This window comes from Pongo pygmaeus, chromosome 1, assembly GCF_028885625.2.
Source record: "Pongo pygmaeus isolate AG05252 chromosome 1, NHGRI_mPonPyg2-v2.0_pri, whole genome shotgun sequence".
Lineage (NCBI taxonomy): Eukaryota > Metazoa > Chordata > Mammalia > Primates > Hominidae > Pongo > Pongo pygmaeus.
Genome location: NC_072373.2, coordinates 71,152,764 through 71,176,894, shown reverse-complemented (window position 1 = coordinate 71,176,894; position 24,131 = coordinate 71,152,764). Strand labels below are relative to the sequence as shown.

The 24,131-nt window shown below is 39.9% G+C and overlaps 2 protein-coding genes and 1 pseudogene across 3 annotated transcripts in view; 1 reads left to right on the top strand and 2 right to left on the bottom strand.

The window, feature by feature from the left end:
- Nucleotides 1-235: 235 nt before the first annotated feature.
- LOC129037458 (serine/arginine repetitive matrix protein 1) lies at nt 236-1,634 on the bottom strand. The gene is given in 3 exon segments (XM_054489650.1): nt 236-1,018; nt 1,021-1,100; nt 1,103-1,634. Coding segments are annotated over 3 exon segments (1,395 nt in total).
- The window catches only part of RALGPS2 (Ral GEF with PH domain and SH3 binding motif 2), a 195,825-nt gene continuing 172,101 nt past the window's right edge, over nt 408-24,131 (top strand). The window contains exon 1 of one of the 2 annotated variants that reach the window (XM_054459571.2): nt 408-831. The gene's annotated coding sequence lies outside the window, so the exon portion shown is untranslated. The remainder of the gene's footprint in view (nt 832-24,131) is intronic. The other variant, XM_054459489.2, reaches the window with a different exon arrangement.
- On the bottom strand, nt 22,423-23,584 carry LOC129018377 (tyrosine-protein phosphatase non-receptor type 2-like; annotated as a pseudogene).

Genomic DNA, 24,131 nt, shown 5'->3' with positions numbered 1-24,131 from the left:
TTAAGCCAAGGGTAGTACCCTGCGTAACATCTACAAAGGCCTACTTCTAACACTTCCCGAATCTTAATGTGTGAGGATATTGATCACCATAATTTATGACCTTATCTACGGCAGTGGGGTGACTCTCCACATTTGGAGCCCCCTCATTTGTCCGCAGTGACTTCTAAAAACACCGCTGGCGTGGGCTGGATATTTGATCTTGGGGCCAAGTGCTTCCAGACTTTGTTCCCTGGCCTTAAAGGTGAAGAGCCGGGCGCTGAAGGCCACAGACATCACGGCGGATTTCACAGAGGGCCGCGTGCCGGGAGCGGGCGGCCAGGCGGTGGCGGACGCCCCACCTGTCCATCCTCCCACCCCTTCCCGCCCCGTTGTTTGGCCGGTGGGAGCCCCTCCTTTCAGCAGGCGCCGGGCGGTGGGGTTGCGGATGGCTGCGCGCGCTGCGGGCACCGATCCCCGGCGGCAGTTGGGCTCCGCGGGGCCGAAAAGCTGCGGGCGGGAAGCGCGAGATTAAGACCCTGACGGCTACAGCTCTCAGGGCCCCCGCGAGCGCGCTCCGTTGGTGCGCGCGCGCGCGGCTCCGCCCCGCCCGCTTGGCGCGCGCCCCCGCCAGGTCCGCTCTCTTCCCCAACCCCTGGCGCGGACGGGGTGGTTCCAGCTCACTCTCCTCCCCCGAGCGGCAGCGGCGGCGGCGGCTGCTGCGGGCGCTGAATGAGAGACGGTGACTGTTCGGGTCGGCGAGTGCTACTCCAGGCGGCGGCGGCGGCCGTGGCGGTGAAGCGTGAGGCCGGCGTCGTCTTTCCATCCTCTGAGGCGACGGCCGCGGCTGCACAGGTCGGTGGGCTGAGGCCGCGGGGCGGTGCGGGGGAGGGAGGGAGGGAGGGTGGGTGCGCGGCGCTCCCCGGGCGGCGCGGGGAATGGCGGCGGCGGCGCTGCGGAGTGTGGCTCTCCCGGCCGCGGGCCCCGGGGCTGCTCGCCCTGCGCGCAGGGAGGGGGCTGCGGAGCTGGGGCTGCGGAGCTGGGGCTGAGGGAGAAGGGCGCTGGGGGGCGCGCCTCCCTCGGCCGCGGGTTCTCAGAGTCGGAGCGGTCGTGGGGTCCCCGCTTGGGGCGCCGTCCTGAAGCCGGGGGCGCTGCGACCCCTTGAACCCGCCTCGCTCTCCCGCTTGGGTGGCGGAAGCCCCCAGCCTCCGCCCGCGCTGTTCTGGCGCCTAGCGGCGCCTCAGCCTCCTTTCAGGTGAGCCCGATCCCGGACCTCGGAGCCAGGACCAGCAGAAGCCGGGCCACACCCCCTCCCCTGGCCCCGGCGGCTGCGCCCAGAAGCCTGGCCGCAGAGTTGGCGGCCCGCGAACCCGCGGAGTCGCGGTCAGGGTGACCTGTTGCAGAGCGGCCCGCAGCCCGAGCGGCCCCCGCCAGCCCCGGCCCCGGAGGGGCTGCGTCCTGTGCTGGCCTCGGGCCGGGCGCGCGGGCCGGGTGTGGGGCAGGGGCCGCAGCCCCAGGTCGGCTTGCTCTACAGCCTGGAACCGGGCTCTAGAAAAAAAAGGAGATTCCGAACGTATCTCATCAAACACTTGCAAAGCCGGGAGATCTGTCTGCAAATATCCGGAATTCCATTGCAGTATCGGATTAGGTAGGCTCATAAACACCGTGCTTTTGAGGTGATTTGGGAGAAACGCGAGCCACGAGCGAGGAGCTAATTTCTGGAAAAGAGCCGTAAACCTGTGCGGAGCGAATTATTACCCCCCTGCCCCAGCTCCCCCCCTCGAAGCTCTTTTCCTGTAGCCGTGTGTTGTGTAGACGCAGGCCAGTTTCAGTGTACGTGGGCGTGTTTGGGAAGAAGCTGCGAGCTGATAGGAGGTACCTAGTACAAATGTTAATTTGTTTGAGTTGGGAGGGGTAAGGGAGGAGGAAGAAAGGGCGCTGATGTTAGCTGTGGAGGAGGGGCAATTGAAATACTAAATTTCTGTTTAAAAAAACTCTAAAAGAAATATCTAATGCCTACTGTGTATTTAAGACCATAAAGTGGAATTACACAGGCAGCAGTTAATTGAGCTTTATCGTTTATGCTCCCTGGATTTTTTTTCCCCAACACTTTAGTTGCTATAGAGAGCCTTGTTTTCTTACAGTGTTCATGAGTTGACTTGGGTATTTTTCTGTATCTACCATTAGATCGATTCCTGTTCAAGTTTCTTTGAAGATGACCATCAGAATTTTAGGAAACTTTTCAGCCCGTGTTTGCAGAGTATTGCTGTTAGACAGATCATAGTTTGCTCATTATTAAAGCCTGTTCCACTCAAAATCATTATGCTTGTACAAGTGCTATAGAACAAGTGCTATAGAATCGTACACATAAGTGTATTACTCTTACGGCTAAATATCTTACTTTAGAATTATGAGGAAACTTGCAAAACTGAGCATCCAAACAGTATTATTTTAACAAAGATAACCTCTAACTCAAGCTTTGTAGGCATGAAGTTTATCATGTAGCTTCAAAGGTCTTTTTAGGCAGATCTAAATATCAAAATGTAAGGGCATTAATGCCATGTGGGATAAACAATTTCAGTGTATTTATTTTAAGCCTAGTTCGTTTTTTCTTTTTAAAATTCAGCATAATTTTTAAACGGTAAGATGTGCGTTTTTTCCATTATATTCCACTTTTTTTTTTTTTTTCTTTTTAAGATAGGTTCTCCTTATTTGGCTCAGTCTGGTCTCAAACTCCTGAGCTCAAGCGATCCTCCCGCGTCAGGCTTCCAAGGAGCTGGGACTACAGGCATGCGCCACTGTGCGTTATTTCACTTTTCATTGAATTAAGGAATTTGACTTTTAGTAATACTTTGGGGCAGGACTCTGGAAATACTGTTTAGTTTGCCTAAATTTTTTCAGATTGCAACATAAATTTGAAGATAATGCTTGCATTGTCAGAACACAACATGCTTTTCTAATATTTATTTGTAATACTAGAAAGAATACAACAAATTTTCCTGAGAGGAAATAAAACTGAAAAACTGGCTTTGTGAGTCAAATACATATGTGAGTAATGTATTTTTCTATGTGTTTTTAAATACCTGGTACGAGTCTTTTTATTACGTCATTAGAGTTGAGTGTAGTGAATGATGGATATATAGGTGAAATTGTCCTGTTGCAACTTAAAACACTTAAGCTTTTTCCAGAGGCTCAGTTCATTCTGCACATGTTTATTGGGTACCTACTTGGTGCCAGTTCCCTAGAGGTTGGAGACACAACAGGGGAAGAGACAGGTCTGTGCCCTGATGGAGCTTAAATGATAAGTGGGCAAATATGTTAGTTTAAAAGTTTAAGTAGAAACTCCTCTGATAACTTTTTGGTTAAGGATATTGTTTTTTTGTTTCTGAGAATTGTGGGAATTATTGCCTAGCGAACAAAAACATTAAGACAATTGTTTTTAAAATATCCCTGTGTTTATATACTTTAGGTTTCTGGTTACCAAGTATACCAAAGATAAACATTCTACCTGAAGTCAGATGATGCATAGTTTACATGTGGTTAGACAGCCTTATTCTTTTGGTTTATGTAGTTAAATGAATGTTTACTGAAAATATTCTCTCTTGGCACTTATTTATAAGGGAATCTAAATTTCTTTTTTGGTCTAAAATTTTAAAATATCACCTTTTTATTTCTGGCTGTGAGTGAGCCAATTCCTTGACAATCTGCTTTTTCAGAAATTTTTAAATAACTTTTAAACCTTAAACCAAACTATTAATTGAAATTTATTTAATCAAATTTGTTTTCTTTTGTGAGTTAAACTTTAAACCCATTTATTTTCTCCGAAAATATGCTTTTTTTTTTTTTTGCTATGTAAAATAGACACATAGTTTGGGTTTACTTTTAATGTTATTGATACACGATTTGAGAATAAGATATATTGAAGTGTATCCATTTTTTGAATATGAGATATTTATTGTGTAACGACTGTATTTGGAATAAAATTGTCATTTTAATATGAATACCTTTTTTTTAAGTTAATTTTCAACGAAAGATAATTCAAATAGCTTGAAACTACCCCAGCCTGAGTGAAGTTCCTTGGAGAGGAAAATGAATGTATTGCATTACCCTATAAATTGTTTCTTTAAATGTGTCTTAAATTTCCTATTGATTCCTTTTTAGTGAGAAAATAAAGATTGTGTGTGATAAGTTTTAGTAACGTGGAATTAATCTGGAGTCTTTTTTGGTTTAATGTCTTGAGCTTTTGATTTAGGAAAACTTTTAACTACATAATAGAAATAAAACACTGGAATTTAAAATGTGTTACATTTACCTATTCTATGGAAAGAAAAAAGTCTGAATATAAATTTACATAGTCACTTTACTAAGTAGCTAGTTAGGGATATGGGAAGGATCTTTATATACATAAGGTTATATGGATATAGCAGTGTTCATGTGACTTAGCTTGAGGAGGCTTGGCAGTTTATTTCATTACAGAGAAACTTTTGGTACTGGCTTTTGAATAATACATTGCTTTGGAGTGTGAAAGACTTGAATCTCTCATCTTGAATTTAATTGATAGTTTTCTGTTATTTCACTTACATGACTTTTTTTTTTCAGAACAGATTTTCTTCAGTTTGATTTCCTTTTGTTGTTCTGGCAGAAGTGTTTTCTGAAAACCCTATTAAATAGCATCCCCCATCATACTCTGTGCCTTTGCTTTGCTTTATTTATTTATTTTTACATCATTGCTTTATCTGACATTAAAACATACATTAGTTTATTATCTGCCTCCCTCTCTGATTGTAAGCTTCATGAGGGCAAGGGCTTATTTTGTCCACTGTTCTCTTCCTAGCACCTAGAAAAGTATCTGACACATAGTGATGCTCAGATATTTGTGGGGTGTTAATTGTTATTAAGTGATCAAAGGACCACTGGATTTGTTCCTTTTTTTAAAAAAAATTAATATTTGATTTATACAGCTGTGCAGTTAAAAAGAAAATTGTACTACAAGGGTTAAACAGGTTGAGCATCCCAAATCTGAAAATCTGAAATCCAAAATGCTCCAAAATATTAAATTTTTGAGTGCCAGCATGACTCTCAAAGAAAATGTCCATTGGAGCATTTTGAATTTTAAATATTTGGATTTGGGATGCCCAACTGGCAATGTAAGTCTTCCAAAATCTGACAAAATCTGAAATTCAACAAAATTTGAAATCTGAATTTTTCTGGCCCTAAGCCGGGTACTCAGATAACCTGTAATTAAAACTCCGGTCGTCTGCCTCATCTCTTTATGACTTTCCCTCCTGTGTCCTGCTCTCAGAGCAACCATAGGTGTTTCTTCTCTTTATTTACATATTTAAAAATTGTATATTTTACTGTTTGTTTTTCAATTTTATTATTTATTTATTTGTTTTTTGAGACGGAGTATTGCTCTGTTGCCCAGGCTGAAGTGAAGTGGCGCGATCGTGGCTCATTGCAGCCTCCACCTCTTGGGTTCAACTGATTCTCCTGCCTCAGCTTCCCAGGTAGCTGGGGTTACAGGCGTGTGCCACCATGCCTGGCTAATTTTTGTATTTTTAGTAGAGATGGGGTTTCACCATGTTGGCCAGGCTGCAAACTCCTGACCTCAAGTGATCCACCCGTTCTCCCTGGCCTCCCTAAGTGCTGGGATTACAGGTGTGAGCCACCACGCCTGGCCCTGTTTTTCAGTTTTCTTGTTTTTCAATTTTAGATGTTATCTATTGGCTTTCCTCTGTGGTAGATGAGTCTATGCTTTAGGATTCTTATGCCACCTTGAAATTTCTTTCCCAGTGTCTTCCCAATGTAGTCATGCTTTTGATTAAATCAGCATTCGTTGTTTACATTATTATGACTTTGTGAATATGTTTACAGTGGAACCTTACAGTGTACTATGATTATATTTCTTGGAGTTGATTTCTTTTTATTTCTTAGTTTCCTATTTGTCTCTAATTTTTTTTTCTACAAACTGTCCCAATATCATCAAACATCAGGTAATTGATTGACCATTCAGTTTTTTAAAAAAAAATGAAAATTCTTCTTGAGCTCTCTATCTTCTTGCTCAAATCTGCATTTTTGCCCTCCACTTATGCTGCGTAGCTATAAATGTGACTTCCCTTCATCATGATTCTGAGAATTCTGTTTTTTGTGTTTTTTTTGAGACAAGAGTTTTGCTCTTGTTGCCCAGGCTGGAGTGCAATGGCGTGATCTCGGCTCACCACAACCTCTGCTTCCCGGGTTTAAGCGATTCTCCTGCCTCAGCCTCCCGAGTAGCTGGGATTACAGGCATGCGCTGCCACCACACCCAGCTAATTTTGTATTTTTAGGAGAGACGGGGTTTCTCCATGTTGGTCAGGCTGGTCTTGAACTCCCGACCTCAAGTGATTCGCCCACCTCGGCCTCCCAGAGTGCTGGAATTACAGGCGTGAGCCACTGCGCCTGACTGATTCTGAGAATTCTTTTTGCCGTTTTCCTGTGTTGGAGCCTGTGATCTCTGGATCCATATCCTCCACTTTCTTGATTTACTCCTTTGTTTTGGTGAAATGCATCCTTTGGTAACTTTAGGTAAGAGTATATGAAGAGGTGAAATTTTTGAGATGTGTGTATTGCTGAAAATATTTTCCTTCTACCTTGACACCTGGTTGATAATATGGCAGGGATAGGTATAGAATTCCAAGGTAAAAATCATTTTCTCTTCAAATTTAACAGATCATTATACTTTTCTAGTTGTTTTTGTTTTTTTTTGGTTTTTTTTTGTTTTTTTTTTTTTTGAGGCAGAGTCTCCTCTGTCCCCCAGGCTGGAGAGCAGTGATGTGATCTTGGCTCAGTGCACCCTCCACCTCCTGGGTTCAAGTGATCCTCCTGGCTCAGCCTCCTAAGTAGCTGGGATTACAAGCATGCGCCACCACAGCCGGCTAATTTTTGTATTTTTAGTAGAGATGGCGTTTCACTATGTTGGTCAGACTAGTCTCAAACTCCTGACCTCAAGTGATCTGCCTACCTCGGCCTCTCAGAGTGCTGGGATTACAGGTGTGAGCCACTGTGCCTGGCCTGATTTTCTAGTTTGAGGTGGTTGTTAAAAAGTCTTATGCATTCAAAATCTTCATCCTTCATATGTGACCTGGCCCTAAGATCTTTTGTCTTCAGTATATCTGCTATATCCCTGATATTTTATGTATCTTGTATGGATTTTACTTTATTTCTTCTACACTGAATTTAGTGGGCGCTTTCAACCGGCAGTGTCCATGATTATATGGAGAGGAGATATGATCTAGTTTAGAGGTCAGCAGACTTTTTCTTTGAAGGTTAGGTAGTATTTTAGGCATTTTGGGCAATACAATCCATTACTGCTACTCAGCTTTGCTGTTGTCAAATGAAAGCAAGCATAAGCAGTGTGGGACTGTGGTTTGCTGACACCTGATCTTATACAAGCAGAAGGATTAGCCTTTGCTTCACCAGGAGTAGGGAGAGTTACTATAGAAATAGGAGAGAAGACAAAGTATATGGATAGACACATGATGGTGATAGCTTGAGAACGTTGTCATGAGTGTTTCAATTTACCTTTGTGTATAGAGGCCAAGCTCATCATCTGAGAGTAAGGAAGAATGGGAATATGTATTAGAGGTTTGAGAAGGAATAATACATGACATAGTCACTTGTCAAAGAGTAAAGAAGTGAATAGAAGAGGGAGAGTATGATTGCCAGGCAGCAGTAAGGGCTCACTTGAGATACATGGTTCTGAATTTTATGTTCCTGATTTATTTATTTTATTTATTTATTTATTTTATTTTTTGAGACAGAGTCTCACTCTGTCGCCTAGGCTGGAGTGCAGTGGCGCAATCTCGGCTCACTGCAACGTCCGTCTCCTGGGTTCAGGTGGTTCTCCTCCCTCAGCCTCCCAAGTAGCTGGGACTACAGTCGAGTGCAACCACGTCCGGCTAATTTTTTGTTTTTTTAGTAGAGACAGGGTTTCACCATGTTAGCCAGGGTGGTCTCAGATCTCCTGACCTCGTGATCCGCCCGTCTTGGCCTCTCAAAGTGCTGGGATTACAGGCGTGAGCCACCGCACTCGGCCATGTTCCTGATTTTAATAGGAGTACCTTTAATATTTCATCATTAATTATAATGCCTTACTATTGGTTTTGATAAATAACTTAAGACTTTTGGTAGAAATGATTAAGAAATGCTTTGTCATACTAGTTTTCTAAGAGGTTTTTTTTTTTAAAACACATAAAATGTTGAATTCATCAAGTGCTTTTTCTTTGCAGGTAGAGATGATCATCTTTTCCATTAATCTGTTAATAGGATGTATTACATTAATAGATTATCTCCTGTTGAACCATCTTTGCATTCCTGAGTTAAACCCTATTTAGCTGTGGTGCATTTTTTCACCCACACTGCTGAATTTGACTTGCCGGTCGGTGTCTTAGAGTTCTTTAAGATCTACATTTATCAGTGAGGTTTACATGGGTGTATTTTGAATTCAAAGTTTCGCTGACTTCATGAAATCAGTTGTGAAGCTTTCTTTTTTTTTCTCCCATTATCAGAAATAATTCTGTAACATAGGGATTCTTCGTTCCTTGAAGGAACTATAGATTTAATATGAAAGTTTCTAAAACAAAACATGGAAAAATATCTGTATGACCCTGTTGGAGGCAAAGGCTTTTTAAAACCAGGATGCAAAAAGTACTAACCAGAAAAGAAAAGGCTGTATTTCATTAAATAAGAACATCTATTCATTAAACAATACTATTAAGAGAAGAAAAAGGCAAGTAACACACTGGAAAAGGTGTTTGCAATACTTACGTCTGTCAAAGGACTTACATATAGAGTATATTTAAAAGTATGCAAACCAATACAAAAGAATTCAGGCAACCCAGTTTTAAAACAAACGGTCAAAAGACTAGAACAGGCATTTAGAAAATGAATTGTTCAGATGGCCAAGGTTAAAAAGTACTGATACATAATTTTTAGAAAACTGCAAATTAAAACTATAATGTGATGCAACTACATACCCACCAGAATGGTGTTAGTTAAAAAATCTGAAATACAAAGTGTTGACAAGAATGTAGAGCATTTGGAACTCTTACACATTTCAAGTGGGTTTGAAAATTGGTACAGCCGCTTTGGAAAATTCTTTGGCAGCATTTGCCTAAAACTGTATCTGTATATGCTCTGTGATCCACCAGTTTCATGTCTGGGCATAGACCTGATAGAAATCAGTATATATGTGCATCAGAGGGACATGTACATTAGAAGAAAACATAGGGGTAAATCTTTATGACCTTGGAATAGGTAAAGGATTCTTATATATGACACCAAAAGCAGGAGCAACAAAACAAGCAAAGAGGTAAATTGAACTTGAAAATTAAATTTTTTGTGCTTCAAAGGATGCCATCAAGAATGTGAAAAGACAATACACAGAATTGGAGAAAATATTTGCAAGTCATATCTAACAAGAAACCTGTAGTCAGAATGTATAAACACTCCTATAACTCAATAATAAAAAGACAACTCAATTTAAAAACACGCAAAGGAGCGGAATAGAAATTTCTCAAAGATAAACAAGTGGCCAATAAGCACATGAAAACATGCTCGACATTATTAGCTATCAGGAAAATGAAATCAAAACCACAGCGAGATACCACTTCACACCACTAGGATGACTTGAATGAAAAAGTTAGATAATAAGTGTAGGCAAGGATGTTAAGAAGTTGGGATCCTCATACACTCGTGGGAATGTAAATGGATGTAGCTTCTTTGGAAGACCATGTGGCACTTCTTCAAATAATTTAACGTAGTGTTACCATATGACCCAGCAGTTCCTCTCCTAGAACAGCAGATAGAGGTAGAAAACAGATTAGTGGCTTAGGCCAGTAGCAGGGGTAAGGGGGTGGTAACTAAAGGGTATGGATTTCTTTCTGAGATGATAAAAATGTTCTAAAATTGACTGTGTTGATGGTTGTACCTCTGTGAATATGCTATAAACCATTGACTTGTACATTTTAAATGGGTGAATTGTATGGTATGTGAATTTTATCTCAGTAAAGCTGTTAAAGATAGGAAAAATAATCAGTGATGTGACAGTGTTGCCATAATATTTGTGAAGAGCAAGATGCAGAGGGATATACCAAGTATTTGTATGAAGCAAACAACTCCGAAACCTTTATGTCTATATGTGTTTTGATGATTTTGTAAGGTGGAAAATGTTGTACACTAAATGTAAATGTTCGTTTTCTTGTTGGTCTAAAATAGGGAGAGGAGAGAAAGAAGGGAAAAAAATAACTAAAAGAAGGAGTTGATTTAGAAAAAAATAGCATGCATAGCAAGATCTCAGTTATGTGAACTATAAATGTTAAAAATGTTGAGTAGTTGTCTGTGTGGTTGGATAGCAGATCTTTTTTTCTTTATTATTTTCTGGTTGTTTGATCCTTTTTATTTTCTTAATAGAAGTAGTTAAAATGAAATTAAGAGGCAATAAAATAAAAATAAGTTATGAAACCGCAAAAACCATAGCAAACAGGGCATGTCCATAGCAGCTTCGTAATCACTCCCAGCTGGAAACAACCCAAATGTCTGTCAACAACAACAGAAAAAGGGGATTAATAATTTGTGGTATAGCCTTATAGTGTAACACTGTACAGTACTGGAAAAGAATGAACTATGGCTATACTCAGCAAACATGGGTGACTATCACAGATAAAATGGTGAGCAAAAGAAACCAGACACAAAGGAGTACGTACTCCATGAAGTCATACTCCATGACTTCATTTACATAAAGTTTAGGACAAGGTCAAACTCAGGTATGGTGATAGAAGCATGAGCATGGTGTTTAGGAGTTGGGGCTAGAAAGGTAAGAGGAACAACAAAGAGGGACCTTCTAGAGTGCTGGAAATGACTATGTTTTCTTTTTCTTTTTTGATACTGTAGCCCAGGCTGGAGTGCAGTGGTGTGATCTCAGCTCGCTGCAACCCCTGCCTCCCAGGTCCTGGTTCAAGCAGTTCTCCTGCCTCAGCCTCCCGAGTAGCTGGGATTGCACGTACGTGCCACCATGCCCAGCTAATTTTTGTATTTTTTTTTTTTTTTTTTTTAGTAGAGACAGGGTTTCACCATATTTGATTGGTGGTTACATGGATGTCTACATTGTAAAATTCATCACACAGAATACCTTAGATATGTACATTATGTTTGTATATCTCAAAAGTAAAACAAATGAAACCATAAAAAATAAAAATAAGCAAAAAAATTCTTGTACTTATTTGAAAGTATTTGTATACTTCTGGAGTTAATTGTATTGCATTCAAAGATAGTTTCTACTATCATTTTTAATGGTAGCATTGTATTGTGTGAATGTATCATCATTTAAACTCTTGAGCATTTAGGTTGTTTCTTTTAGATAGTATAACAGTGATAGAGTTAACATCTTTTTTTATTGTTCTTCCTGTACTTATAAAATTTCCTTTTGATGAATTCCTAAAAAGGGAGTTATTTGGAGGTTAAGTATGTTTGCATACTCGCTTATGGTGTACATGTTTGTTTCTCTATGCCCTTAATCACTTGGCAGTTAGCTTTAAAAATGTATATATGTTGATGTGTTATGTAATAAGTGCTCTCTAATTGTTTTAATTTGTGATTTTTGTTTTTGTTTTTTTTTGAGACAGAGTCTCACTCTGTCGCCCAGCCTGGAGTGCAGTGGTGATCTCGGCTCACTGCAGCCTCCGCCTCCTGGGTTCAAGGTTCTCCTGCCTCAGCTTCTCAGGTAGCTGGGATAACAGGTGCCCAACAGCATGCCTGGCTAATTTTTGTATTTTCAGTAGAGTCGGAGCTTCACTATATTGGCCAGGCTGGTCTTGAACTCCTGACCTCAAGTGATCCAGCCACCTCGGCCTCCCAAAAGTCCTCGGATTAAGGATGTGAGCCACTAAACCCAGCCTTAATTTGCATTTTAAACATTTTCAGTGAAAGTACTGTTTTCATATGTGTGATATTATACTACTTTCTCCAATTTTCTCTTCACATCCTACCCATTCTTTTTGCTCAATCTTTTAAGTCTTTTAATGAAATAGTTATACAAAAAAGTGTATAGAGTCAGGCACGGTGGCTCACACCTGTAATCTCAGCACTTTGGGAGGCCAAGGTGGGCGGATTGCTTGAGCCCAGGAGTTTAAGACCCAGCCTGGGCAATGTGGTGAAACTCTGTCTCTACAAAAAAATGCAGAAAATTAGCCAGGCATGGTGGTGTGTGCCTGTTGTCCCAGCTACTCAGGAGGCTGAGGCTGGAGAATTGGAGTCCGGGAGGTCAAGGCTGCAGTGGCCATGATGGAGCCACTGCACTCGCGCTCCAGCCTGGGCAACAGAAGGAGACCCCTGTCTTAAAAAACAAAACAAAAAGCATATGAAGAATAATACAGTTAATCCGTAACTTAAGAAATTAACCAATGCAGTTGAAGCACCCTACTAGTTCACATTAATGTGTAAGAAGTCTTTATGTATTAAAAATATTATCTGTCTCTTGTTTTACTTTTCCCTGTTTTATCTTTTGTTACCCAACTTACTGTATTTCATTGAATCTAAAATGGCTTCAGTTGCAAGATGCACTATTTATGTACATCTAAAAATAAGAATATGGCATTCGAATTTAAGAGGCATCCTAATTTCAGAGATTTTAAAAGGTAAGAAAATGCACATCTAAGAATTGATGAAATACATGTATTTCACTGCCTTGCACCTTTTTTCTTTTTGAGACGAAGTCTTGCTGTGTCGCCCAGGCTGAAGTGCCGGTGGCACGATCTCAGCTCACTGCAACCTCTGCCTCCCAGGTTCAAGCAATTCTCTGCCTCAGCCTCCCGAGTAGCTGGGATTGCAGGCGCCTGCCACCACGCCTGGCTAATTTTTTTGTATTTTTAGTAGAGACGGGGTTTCACCATCTTGGCCAGGCTGGTCTTGAACTCCTGACCTCATGTGATCCACCCACCTCGGCCTCTCAAAGTGCTGGGATTACAGGCGTGAGCCACCACACCCGGCCAGCACCACCTTTAATCAGATGATCAGTCTCTTCTTTTGTTTCTGTTTCTACTGTGAGTCCTAGAAAGCCTTTCCTATGTCAAAATATATTTTAAAATTCACTTATGTTTACTTCTAGTATTTTTATGGCTTAAATTTTTTCATTTTTAATTCATCTTATTTTAATGTAAGATCTAATTTTTGTCTTTTTCCCCAAATGGTTAAACAATTGTCAAAAAGTTATATGACATTAATGATTTTTTTTCCTTTTGAGATAGGGTCTCACTCTCTCACCCAGACTGGATTCCAGTGGCATGATCACAGCTCACTGCAGCCTTGACCTCCCAGGCTTAAGTGATCCTCCTGCCTCAGCCTCCCAAGTAGCTGGGACTATGGGTGCACACCACCACACCTGGCTAATTTTTTTGTGTTTTGTAGAGACATAGTCTCTACTTTGTTGCCTAGGCTTGTTTCAAACTCCTGGGCTCAAGTGATCCTCTTGCCTCAGCCTCCCAGAGTGCTGGGATTACTAGAGTGAGCCACCACGCTTGGCCACAATAATGATTTTCGAACAAGTAGTGATATGCTCAAATGTACTGGCTAGGAAAACAATATGGCTATAGATTTTGGTTAGGTCTAGTCAAAAATTATCAGTTTTATTTTCTAGTAGATGGATATCTTTCTTTTTTTTTTTGAGATAGAGTCTCACTCTGCCGCCCAGGTTAGAGTGCAGTGGCATGATCTTGGCTCACTGCAACATCCACCTCCCAGGTTCAAGGTATTCTCCTGTCTCAGCCTCCCAAGTGGCTGGGATTACAGGCACATGCCACCATGCCGGGCTAATTTTTTGTGTTTTAGTAGAGACAGGGTTTCACCATGTTGCCCAGGCTGGTCTCGAACTCCTGAGCTTAGGCAGTCCACCCGCCTTGGCCTCCCAAAGTGCTAGGATTACAGGTGTGAGCCACTGCCGTCGGCTAATAGATGTATATCTTAAATTTGCATTGAAAGGAATGTGAATGTCAAAACTAAATTTCAATTTTATGTTTCCTTAAATTTCTAATAAGTATCTACATGTTTTTGGGATCAGCCATATAATTTACTAAGTTAAAATTAAATAAATTTTTTAAGGATAGACAATGGTTATAATTCTTTGATGAAAGTCTGTATGAATCTGGGCAAGTTACTTAATTTGTTTAACATTCAGCTTTTTTATTTGTAATTGGGTATAATAGTGCCTTCTCATAGGATCATTGTAAGGATTTCTTTTACTCTTTCTTTCAGAATTTTGAAGATCAAGTGTAATTATAGCCCAGATTCTGTTGCATCTGTGGTTATTCTAGATCTCTAGGGTTACTGGAGTAAATTATTCGTTATACCTCTTCCAATCCTGATTTAGATTTCCAGGATTTGTCTAGAACATTTTTTTGCCTTCTGGAATTAGCTTACATGACAAATCTGTATGTTTTCTGTTGCTTTTCTTAAGCTACACTTTTGTGTATGTGCTGAAATCTTTATAGATAGTTTAGGGGTTTGTAGGTGGGTGATTAGTAAGTTTTTTCTCTTTTTTTTGCAATTTTGATATGCTGATATATTTTTGTATGTTTGTGTAGTTTAGATCCTATCTCTTAAAGCTAGAGGGACAGGAATAAGTCTACTTAAAGAGAAACATTTTGAGGATATCTTATGGATAAGAACCTCTGCTTCTGACTTGCCTGTTTTGGCCACTGGTGTTTTTAAATGTTTTCTTGTAAGCACAGTACTTGAGAGTGTTAAAAGTATTGTTGTTCATGTCTTCTTGGTGAGAGACAGTCTTAATATGTGAAACCACAGTAAACAACATAAAACAATATGTTGTTTTGTGTGAGATTGAAGAGCATTAGCAGTTCACAGAAGAGGCTCAGTGAGGACAGGAGTGGTCCTTAAGGAATGTGTTTCATTTAGGTGGAAAGAACATACTGATTGTTGAAACAGCGTGACTCAAGATGTGGCAAAAAGAACTAGGTTTTGTTGGCACGATTTGGATTGAAGGGTTTGTTTGAGATGTGGTGGGAAATACAGTACATTTGATGAGGTGGGACTAAATGTTCAGCCCTTAGAAATGAAGCAGGGGAAATTAGAATTGAAATGATAGTACATATTGTTATTCACTAACTTAGCGTGTCACTCTATTTCCTTTCTTCAAGAGATCCAAAAGGTGACAGATAGAACTCATTGCCAAAAGGTTTTTAAAGATAACCACTTTGAAGGTTTGGACTTAAGGGAACAAGCAGTACTAATGAAGCCATCTGTGCTGCACTTGTTTATCTAAACAGTTTGGACAGCTGAATTGGCTGTAGGAATCAAGTCAACAAACCTAGCCACCTCATCTGCTTCATTCCAATATGGCCTAAAGCTATAAGGATGAATAGGGTCATTGATACTACTTCTGACTCTGAACAGTATTTGAAATAATAGATGACAGTGGGTTTTCCTCCTCAGTTGTGGTACTCTTGAATGGAGTATGGCAACCTTTGACTTAATAATCACTGGACCTGTATTTCATGTCTTATGTGATGCTGTAAATTATATGATCCCCTTAGTAACAACCGAAATTTGTATTTATAACTACTTAACTACTATAACTAAGTAGATTAGAAATCCTGGCAAGACTTTTGAGTCCCAGGGTAGTAGTGATTTATCTGAGTCAGTATCCTAGATATGTCATTTATAATTCTGGCTTGCCCACAGTTCCTTTGGAGTAAATCGGCTTTTTCTACAGTACATTGCAGAAGAACAGACCTCAATAGCTATTTTTTTTAACCATATAAAACTGTATTGCAGGGGATTGGTCCAGCAGTGGGCATTTGACCTAAGGGCTGCTAATCCATCAACCACCTGGGAAAATTTATGTAGTCAGTTATAGAAAACATGGAGTTAATTTACCATTGAACTATGGGAGCTGAAGGGACAAAGATGTGTTGGTGTAGAGTCCTGTAAAACTAAAGTTTAAGGGAATGGAAAGGAGATGTAAGCAGAAGCTATGATTTACAGAAATGATAAAGGAGATGAGGAAGCCATTTGGTAACTATAAAAGAGTAGGGCATGTGTGCTGAGAGAAGTACAAAATTCTGAGAGAAACCATGTGGTTTGAGAGAGAGGTACAGAACATAAGAGTGAAGATTCTACACCATGGAATACTATGCAGCCATAAAAAATGATGAGTTCATGTCCTTTGTAGGGACATGGATGAAATTGGAAATCATCATTCTCAGTAAACTATCGCAAGAACAAAAAACCAAACACCGCATATTCTCACTCATAGGTGGGAATTGAACATTGAGAACACATGGACACAGGAAGGGGAACATCACACTTCGGGGACTGTTGTGGGGTGGGGGGAGTGGGGAGGGATAGCATTGGGAGATACACCTAATGCTAGATGGCGAGTTAGTGGGTGCAGCGCACCAACATGGCACATGTATACATATGTAACTTACCTGCACATTACGCACGTGTACCATAAAACCTAAAGTATAATAATAATAATAATAATTAAAAAAAAAAGATTCTAGTTTCTGGCACTGTAGATAGTGTTCTTCCTTTAGTACTTCTGTGGCTCCTGCCCTTCTTGAGACTACATTCATTCCTCCCCACCCACAGGAAAGATTGTAGGCTTTGGTGTCAGACATTTGACATTAGAATTCTGGCTTTTTTACCAGCCCCTGCGACCTTGGGCAAATCGCTTAAACTCTGTCTCATTTCTCATCTGTAAAATGAGCATCGTAACAATACTTTTTCTCACTGGGTTGACGTGAGGATTAAGTGAGAATGACACATGGAAAGCTTAGAACAGTGCTAAGCGTATAACAAATGTTCAATAAATAGTATCATATATGTAATGATATTTGAGGTAATTTGATTTTTTTGCAACTAAGAGTCTAACTATAGTTAATCTCCTTGCTGATTCACTTGGAGCAGAGTAACCTTGTGTGGGGGCTGTGTAAACAAGATAAGGTATAGGGAGTTAGAAAATATTGTCTTATACAGTGTGAATAATAATACATTGAGCATTTAATAGATGCTTGGTGTTCTAAGCATTTTACCTGTATTAACTCTTTGGACGTTTCTGTTACTTTCATTGTAAAGATGTAGAAATTGAGGCACAGAGAGGCTAACCAACTTGCCCAGGGTTATACAATATGTAAGGGGCAGAAATAGAATTCAAACCCAGGTGGTCCAGTTACAGAGTTTTAATTTTTAAATATCTAATTCCTTTTCAATTCTTTCTTTTTAAATGAAGCTAAGGAGGAGGTCTCAGTTTGTTGTTACTATTTCTTTTATGTTTTTCTAGTACTTGCTTCTCTCCCATTTTGACAAAGACGTAGTATACCTCAGGTCTAGAAACTTAGGTGGGCAAGATGTGATACTTGGTAAAGTTACTGTACTATACATGAAGTGGTATATCATCTGAAGGGAAGACCATGGTAAGTTAAAGTTAAATACTATAAATTCTAACACAATCCTGTGAAACAATGAGTTGTAGCTAAGAAGCCAACAAAGGAGATAAAATGGAATTAGAAACTATACTTACTTATTCAGAAGAAGGCATAAAATGAGAAAAAATGGGACAAATGTAAAGCAAATAGCAAAATATAATAGACTTAAACCTAACCATATCAATAATCACATAAAATCTAGAAGACGTAAACACATTTAAGAAGCAGAAATGGGCTGGGCACAGTGGCTCACACCTGTAATCCCAGCACTTTGGGAGGCCGAGTCGGGAGGATCATGAGGTCGGGAGATCAAGACCATCCTGGCCAACATGTTGAGACCCTGTCTCTACCAAAAATACAAAAATTAGCCGGGCATGGTGATGCATGCCTGTAGTCCCAGCTACTCAGGAGGCTGAGGCAGGAGATTGCTTAAACCTGGGAGGCAGAGGTGGCAGTGAGCTGAGATCGTGCCACTGCACTCCAGCCTGGCAACAGAGCGAGATTCCGTCAAAAAAAAAAAAGCAGCAGCAGAAATGGTGAGATTGGATTAAAAAAACAAGAGTTAACCATCTCCTGCCTGCAAGAAACCTACTTTAAATGTTAAGACACAAATAGGCTAAAAGTAAAGGATGGAAAAAGATACACCATGCTTGCAGTAGTCAAAAGAGCATTATGTGGCTTTATTAATATTGGACAAGACCCAAGCAAAGACTATTTCCAGGGATAAAGGATGTCATTACAAAATGATAAAGAGGGCAGTTAATCAAGAGGATGTAATAGTTCTAAACATTTATGCCCCTAATAACAGAATTTCAAAATACTTGAAACAAAAACTGATAGTATTCAAGGGAGAAATTGTCATATCCACAATTTGTGTTGGATACTTACCCTTCTCTCAATAAATGATAGAACAAGCAGACAGAAAATCATAGGGATATATAGTAGACTTGAACAATACGGTCAACCAATTTTACTTAATTAACATTTACAGAATCTCCACCCAACAATAACAGATTATTCTCAGTTTACTCAAATGTCTACAGAACATTTTTCATGATGGACTATATTTTGGGCCACAAAAAAGTCTCAATAGTTTAAAAGGGTTGAGATCCTTCAAAGTATGTTCTCTGATCACAGTGTAATTCAATTTGAAACTATTAACAAAATGGGGGAAAATCTAGTCTTTGGAAACTAAACAACACAATTTTAAATAATTTATGGTTCAAGGAAGAGATCAAAAGGGAAATTATAAAGTCTTTTGAACTGAATCAAAATGAAAACAACATATCAGAATTTGTGGGGCTGGTTGTGGTGGCCCATGCCTGTAATTCCAACACTTTGGGAGTCTGGAGTGGGAGGATCACTTACGGCCAGGAGTTCAAGGCCAGCTTAGGCAACATAGCAAAACCCTGTCTTTACAAACATTTTTTTGAAAAAATTAGCCAGGCATGGTGACACATGCCTGTAGTCCTAGCTACTGGAAAGGAGAATCACTTGAGCCCAGGAATTTGAGGCCAGTGAGCTATGATTATGCCACTGTAGCTTGGAGCAACATGGGGCAACAGAGCGAGACCCTGTTTCTTAACAGAATAAATAAAGAAAAAAGAATTTGTGGGATACTGTTGAAGTGGAACTCAGGAAGAATTTATAGCCCTGAATGCCTACATAAGAAAAGAAGATCTCAAATCATTCACTTCCATTTCTACCTTAAGGCATTAGAGGAAGAGCAGATTAAACTAAAGTAGTTACAGGAAAGGGTATACTAAAGATCAGTGTGGATATTATTGTTTTTTAACTTTCTACTCATTAGAATCAATGAAAATGATTTTGATGTAAAACGAAAGCAATTACAGTAAAGGAAATGATAAAGATCAGTGTGGAAATTGTTTTTAAACTTTCTCCTAATTAGACAAAAATCAATGAAAATTGATTTTATTGATGTTGCCACGGAACTAGTTTAAGTTAAAAAAATTGGTTCTGTGGCAACATCGATAAAATTGATAAAGCTCTAACTGTGCTGATTGAGATCAGGAAAGACAGAAGTGACATCATTACAGAGTCTACAGATATAAAAGGATAACAGGAATACAGTGAATAACTTTATGTCTATACATTTTAAAACAGATGAATTGGACAAATTTTTTGACATACACATACTACCAAACTTCACTCAAGAAGAATATACAACCTGAAATAACCCCGTATCTGTTAAAGAAATTGAATTTGTGATTACAATATTTCCACACCAAAAAAAAAACCCCAAAATAAACTTCAGATCCAGATGACTTCACAGGTAAATTCTGTTGAACGTTTAAGGAAGAATTAAGACCAGTTCTATACAAACACTTCCAGAAAATTGTAGAGGAAGAAGTACTTCCTGACTTATTTTGTGAGCTCAGCATTACCTTCTTACTCAAACTAGACAGACATTATGAGGCAAGAAGACTACACAGAAATAACTCACATGAGCATACATACAAAAGTTCTAACCATATTTTAGCAAATTGAATGTAACAGTTTATTAAAAAATACATCATAATTAACTGGGGTTTATTTCAGGAATGCAAAGTTGGTTTAACATTTAAAAAGCAATCGTCGTAATTCACTACATTAAGTAAAAAAGAAAAACTATATGATCATCTCAGAAAACTGGGGGCAGGGGAGGCAAGCATTTGATGATCTAACCTTCATTCTGGGTAGTCACTTTGAGAAAACTAGGATTAGAAAGGAACTTCTTCAGCCCAGTGAAGGATGTCTCTGAAAAAACTGTAGGTAGCATCATATTTAATGGTGAAAGACAATGCTTTTTCCCTAAGACCAGCAACAAAACAAAGATGGCTACTCTCACCACTTCTGTTTCACAGTGTACTGGAGGTTCACTGCAGCCAATACAGTCAAGAAAAGGAAATAGGCTGGGTCTGGTGGCTCACGCCTGTAATGCCAGCACTTAGGGATGCTGGAGAGCAGGGGTGGATCACTTGAGGTCAGGAGCTCGAGACCAGCCTGGCCAACATGGTGAAACCCCGTCTCTACTAAAAATACAAAAAAAATTAGCAGGGCATGGTGGCAGGTGCCTGTAATCCCAGCTACTCAGGAGGCTGAGGCAGGAGGATCACTTTAAACTGGGAGGGCAGAGAGTGCAGTGAGCCGAGATCGCACCACTGTACTCCAACCTGGGCGACAGAGCGAGACTCCATCGCAAAAAAAAAAAAAAAAAGAAAAGGCATCCAGACTGGAAAGGAGGAAGTAAAGTATCTTCTTTGTAGTTGACATGATTGTCTGTAGAAAATCTGGTGGAACTTGCAAAATTTCTGGGACTAAGTGAATTTAGTAAAGCTGTGGATTACAGAGTCGGTCTATAAATATCAATTGCATTTATTTAGCAATGAGCAGTTGGAAATTGAAATGTAATAAAACCAGTACTATTGATAATAGTATCAGATATGAAATACTGTTAACTACACAGCATCGTAGAAAGTGAGTAAAGAAGACTTAGATAGGTGGGGAGATACCCTTTGTTTATGGGTGAGAAGACTCATTGTTGCTAAGATGACAATTATCCCTAAATTGATCAATGTGATTCCAGTCAAAATGCTAGCAGGCTTTCTTTTTTGGCAGGGGGGAGGGGGTATAGAAATTGGCAAGCTGATTCTAAAATTCGTGTGGAAATGTAAAGGACGTAGAATAGCCAAAACAGCTTTGTAAAAAGAAGAACAAAGTTGGAGGTCTAATGCTATCTGATATCACAATTTATTATAAATCTAAAGTAGTCAAAACAATGTTGTATTTGTATAAGGATGGCGAAATAGATCAATGGAATAGAACAGAGTCCAGAAGTAAGCCAGTACATAAATGGACAACTGAATTTTGACAAGGTGCAAAGGCAGTTCAGCAGAGAAAGGATAGTCTGTTCAACAAATAATGCTGGCACAATTGGATATCCAAATGCAAACAAATGAACTTCAGTCTATATCTTGCACTGTGTGGGAAAATGAGCTCAAAATGAATCAAAGACCTAAACGGTCAAGCCTTAAATTACAAACTTTTGGCAAAATTAGGACAAAATCTTTATCTCGAGTCAGGCAAAATTATTTTTAGTTACAACACCAAAGGCATGATTCATAAAATAGCACATTGATAAAATGATTTTTTATCAAATTGAAAATGTGCTCTTCAAAACAGAATTCAATTCTTTTTTTTTTTTTTTTTGAGATTCATTCTGTCACTCAGGCTGGAGGCAGTGGTGTGATCTTGGTTCACTGCAACTTTCACCTCCCAGGTTCAAGCAATTCTCCTGCCTCAGCCTCCTAAGTAGCTGGGACTACAGGCATGTGCCACCATGCCTGGCTAATTTTTGTATTTTTAGGAGAGTTGGGGTTTCACTATGTTGGCCAGGCTGGTCTCAAACTCCTGACCTCAGGTGATCCACCCACCTCAGACTCCCAAAGTGCTGGGATTACAGGTGTGAGCCACCACACCCGGCTGAAGAGAGAATTCTTAAGAGAATGAAAAGACCAGCTGCAGGATGTCAGAAAATACTTGCAAATCAAATATGTGATTAAGGTCTTGTATTTAGAATATATACTAATGAACTCTCAACTAAACACCAACAATCCAATTTTTTGAAATCTGCAAAATATTTGATAGGTACCTCACCACAGAAGATACGCTAAGTATATGAAAAGATGTTTAGTCCTTATATTATATATATATTTTTTTATTTAACAAAAATATTTAATGCTGCCAAAAAGTATAAAAATACAGTAGGAATGGCAGTACAATACAAAGTAATCTCTCCTAATTTATTTCTTGTACATCTTTCTACATTTCATACACCCATTATAAACACTTAACATCCAATTAAAGGTTCTGCAAGGTTTTATGCTGGTGGATGCTCTTCATCCCCTGGATGTCAAGTTTACTTTGTAAACGAACAACTGTGAGGCAATCTAGAGGGTTAGCGAGCCTCACTTTAGTTTCTGGAGTGGGCTTCAGGTCTTGCTTTGCACATCAATGGTTCCAAATTTATAGCTGCAGAATATTCTCAAGTCATGAATATTAGGTGTCTGTCAATCTTGGCCTTTTTCTTTTTCGTTCATTCTCATTTAGCCTCTATTTCATCTGCTGCACCTTCTGAGCTGTGGTGGCCTTTCTGTCCTCTCAGATACGTTTCCGTAGAACACTCTCATTGTTCTCCTCCATTGTATCCTGCATTTTAGAGGAAAGTCCTGTACATCAGTCACCTGTCAGTTTTTCTTCTTCTAGACCTATTCTGTTCCCATTGTATTTTTCAGTCATTATTTTGTTTGGTGAATGATCAAAAGCAGGAGGTAGTCTTCCTTAGAAAGTTCTTTCTATTGTTTCTGTATACTAGAATCTCCCTTTACACATTTTGCTCCTTCTATTATAGCCATGTATGAGAATCTCAGTTGATCTGGGGTCTGAGATAAGACCCATTTGGAATTTTCTCATGTTCAGTAACACTTGTTTAATGTTAATATCGTCTCCTTTTTCCATCAAAACAAGACAAGTGTCTACCAGAGAGAAGGTGCTGGAGCGTCCAGTGCCTGCACTACAGTGGATCACCACAGGTCCATGGTCAGGGTTCAAGGTGCCAGATTCTCTCACTTTAAACAAGAAATTGAGAAATGAAGCTAGTGATTGAGGGACTCCAAAATCTGGCCAAGTAGTATAATGAAAGTGAGACATTGTTCTGGTTTCACCACTATTGATATTTTTTAATTGTGGTAGATGTACTGTATAATACGACTTCACATCTTCTGACAAGAGCTTCACACTGAATCCTGTTTCTTTAAACAGCATCTCTTGGTCATCTGTTGGCCAGTACTGTGCACATTTAACCGATTCTTTCTTCACAATGCGGTTTAGCATGACAACTGCTTTGGTCTTCTGCTGCCAAACCATAAGCCAGAAATGGCAGCATGTGTTAGGAAGTGGACCCTGTGTTAAGATGTAACTCCTTTGTGCCTCTTCTATGTCACCTAAGCTGGCATTCATATAATCGTTCTCAGCATTTTGCAGTTTAACACAACTGTGATCATCAAGTACAGCAGCTGCCAGCGATGCTGAGCATCCAACTCCTTGAACTCCCGCTTGTTGGTGGTGGGCATGACAGCAGGAGCGAGCTGGTGTGAGCAGAGCCTGTGCCAGCGGAGAGGCTCAGGCACTGCACGATCTGTGGAGAGCCTATATTACATTAATTATAATGTTAATAGTCACTAAAGAAATGGGAATTAAAATCAGTGAACTAGCACTACCTATCTAAAAGACTGACCATACCAAGTGATCGCAAAGATGTGAAAGACTAGAATTCTATACTTTGCTTTTAGGACTGTAAAACAGTACAACTACTTTAGGAGACAGTTTTGTTGTTTCTTAAAATGTTAACATACAGGCTGGGCACATACAGAAGTGTCTCCCAGCATTTTGGGAGGCCAAGGCAGGTGGATCACTTGAGGTCAGGAGTTTGAGACCAGCCTGGCCAACATGGTGAAACCCTGTCTCTGCTAAAAATACAAAAATTAGCTGGGCGTCATGGCATATGCCTGTAATCCCAGCTACTCGGGAGGCTGAAGCAAGATAATCCCTTGAACCTGGGAGGTGGAGGTTGTGGTGAGCCAAGATTGCACCACTGCACTCCAGCCTGGGCAACAGAGT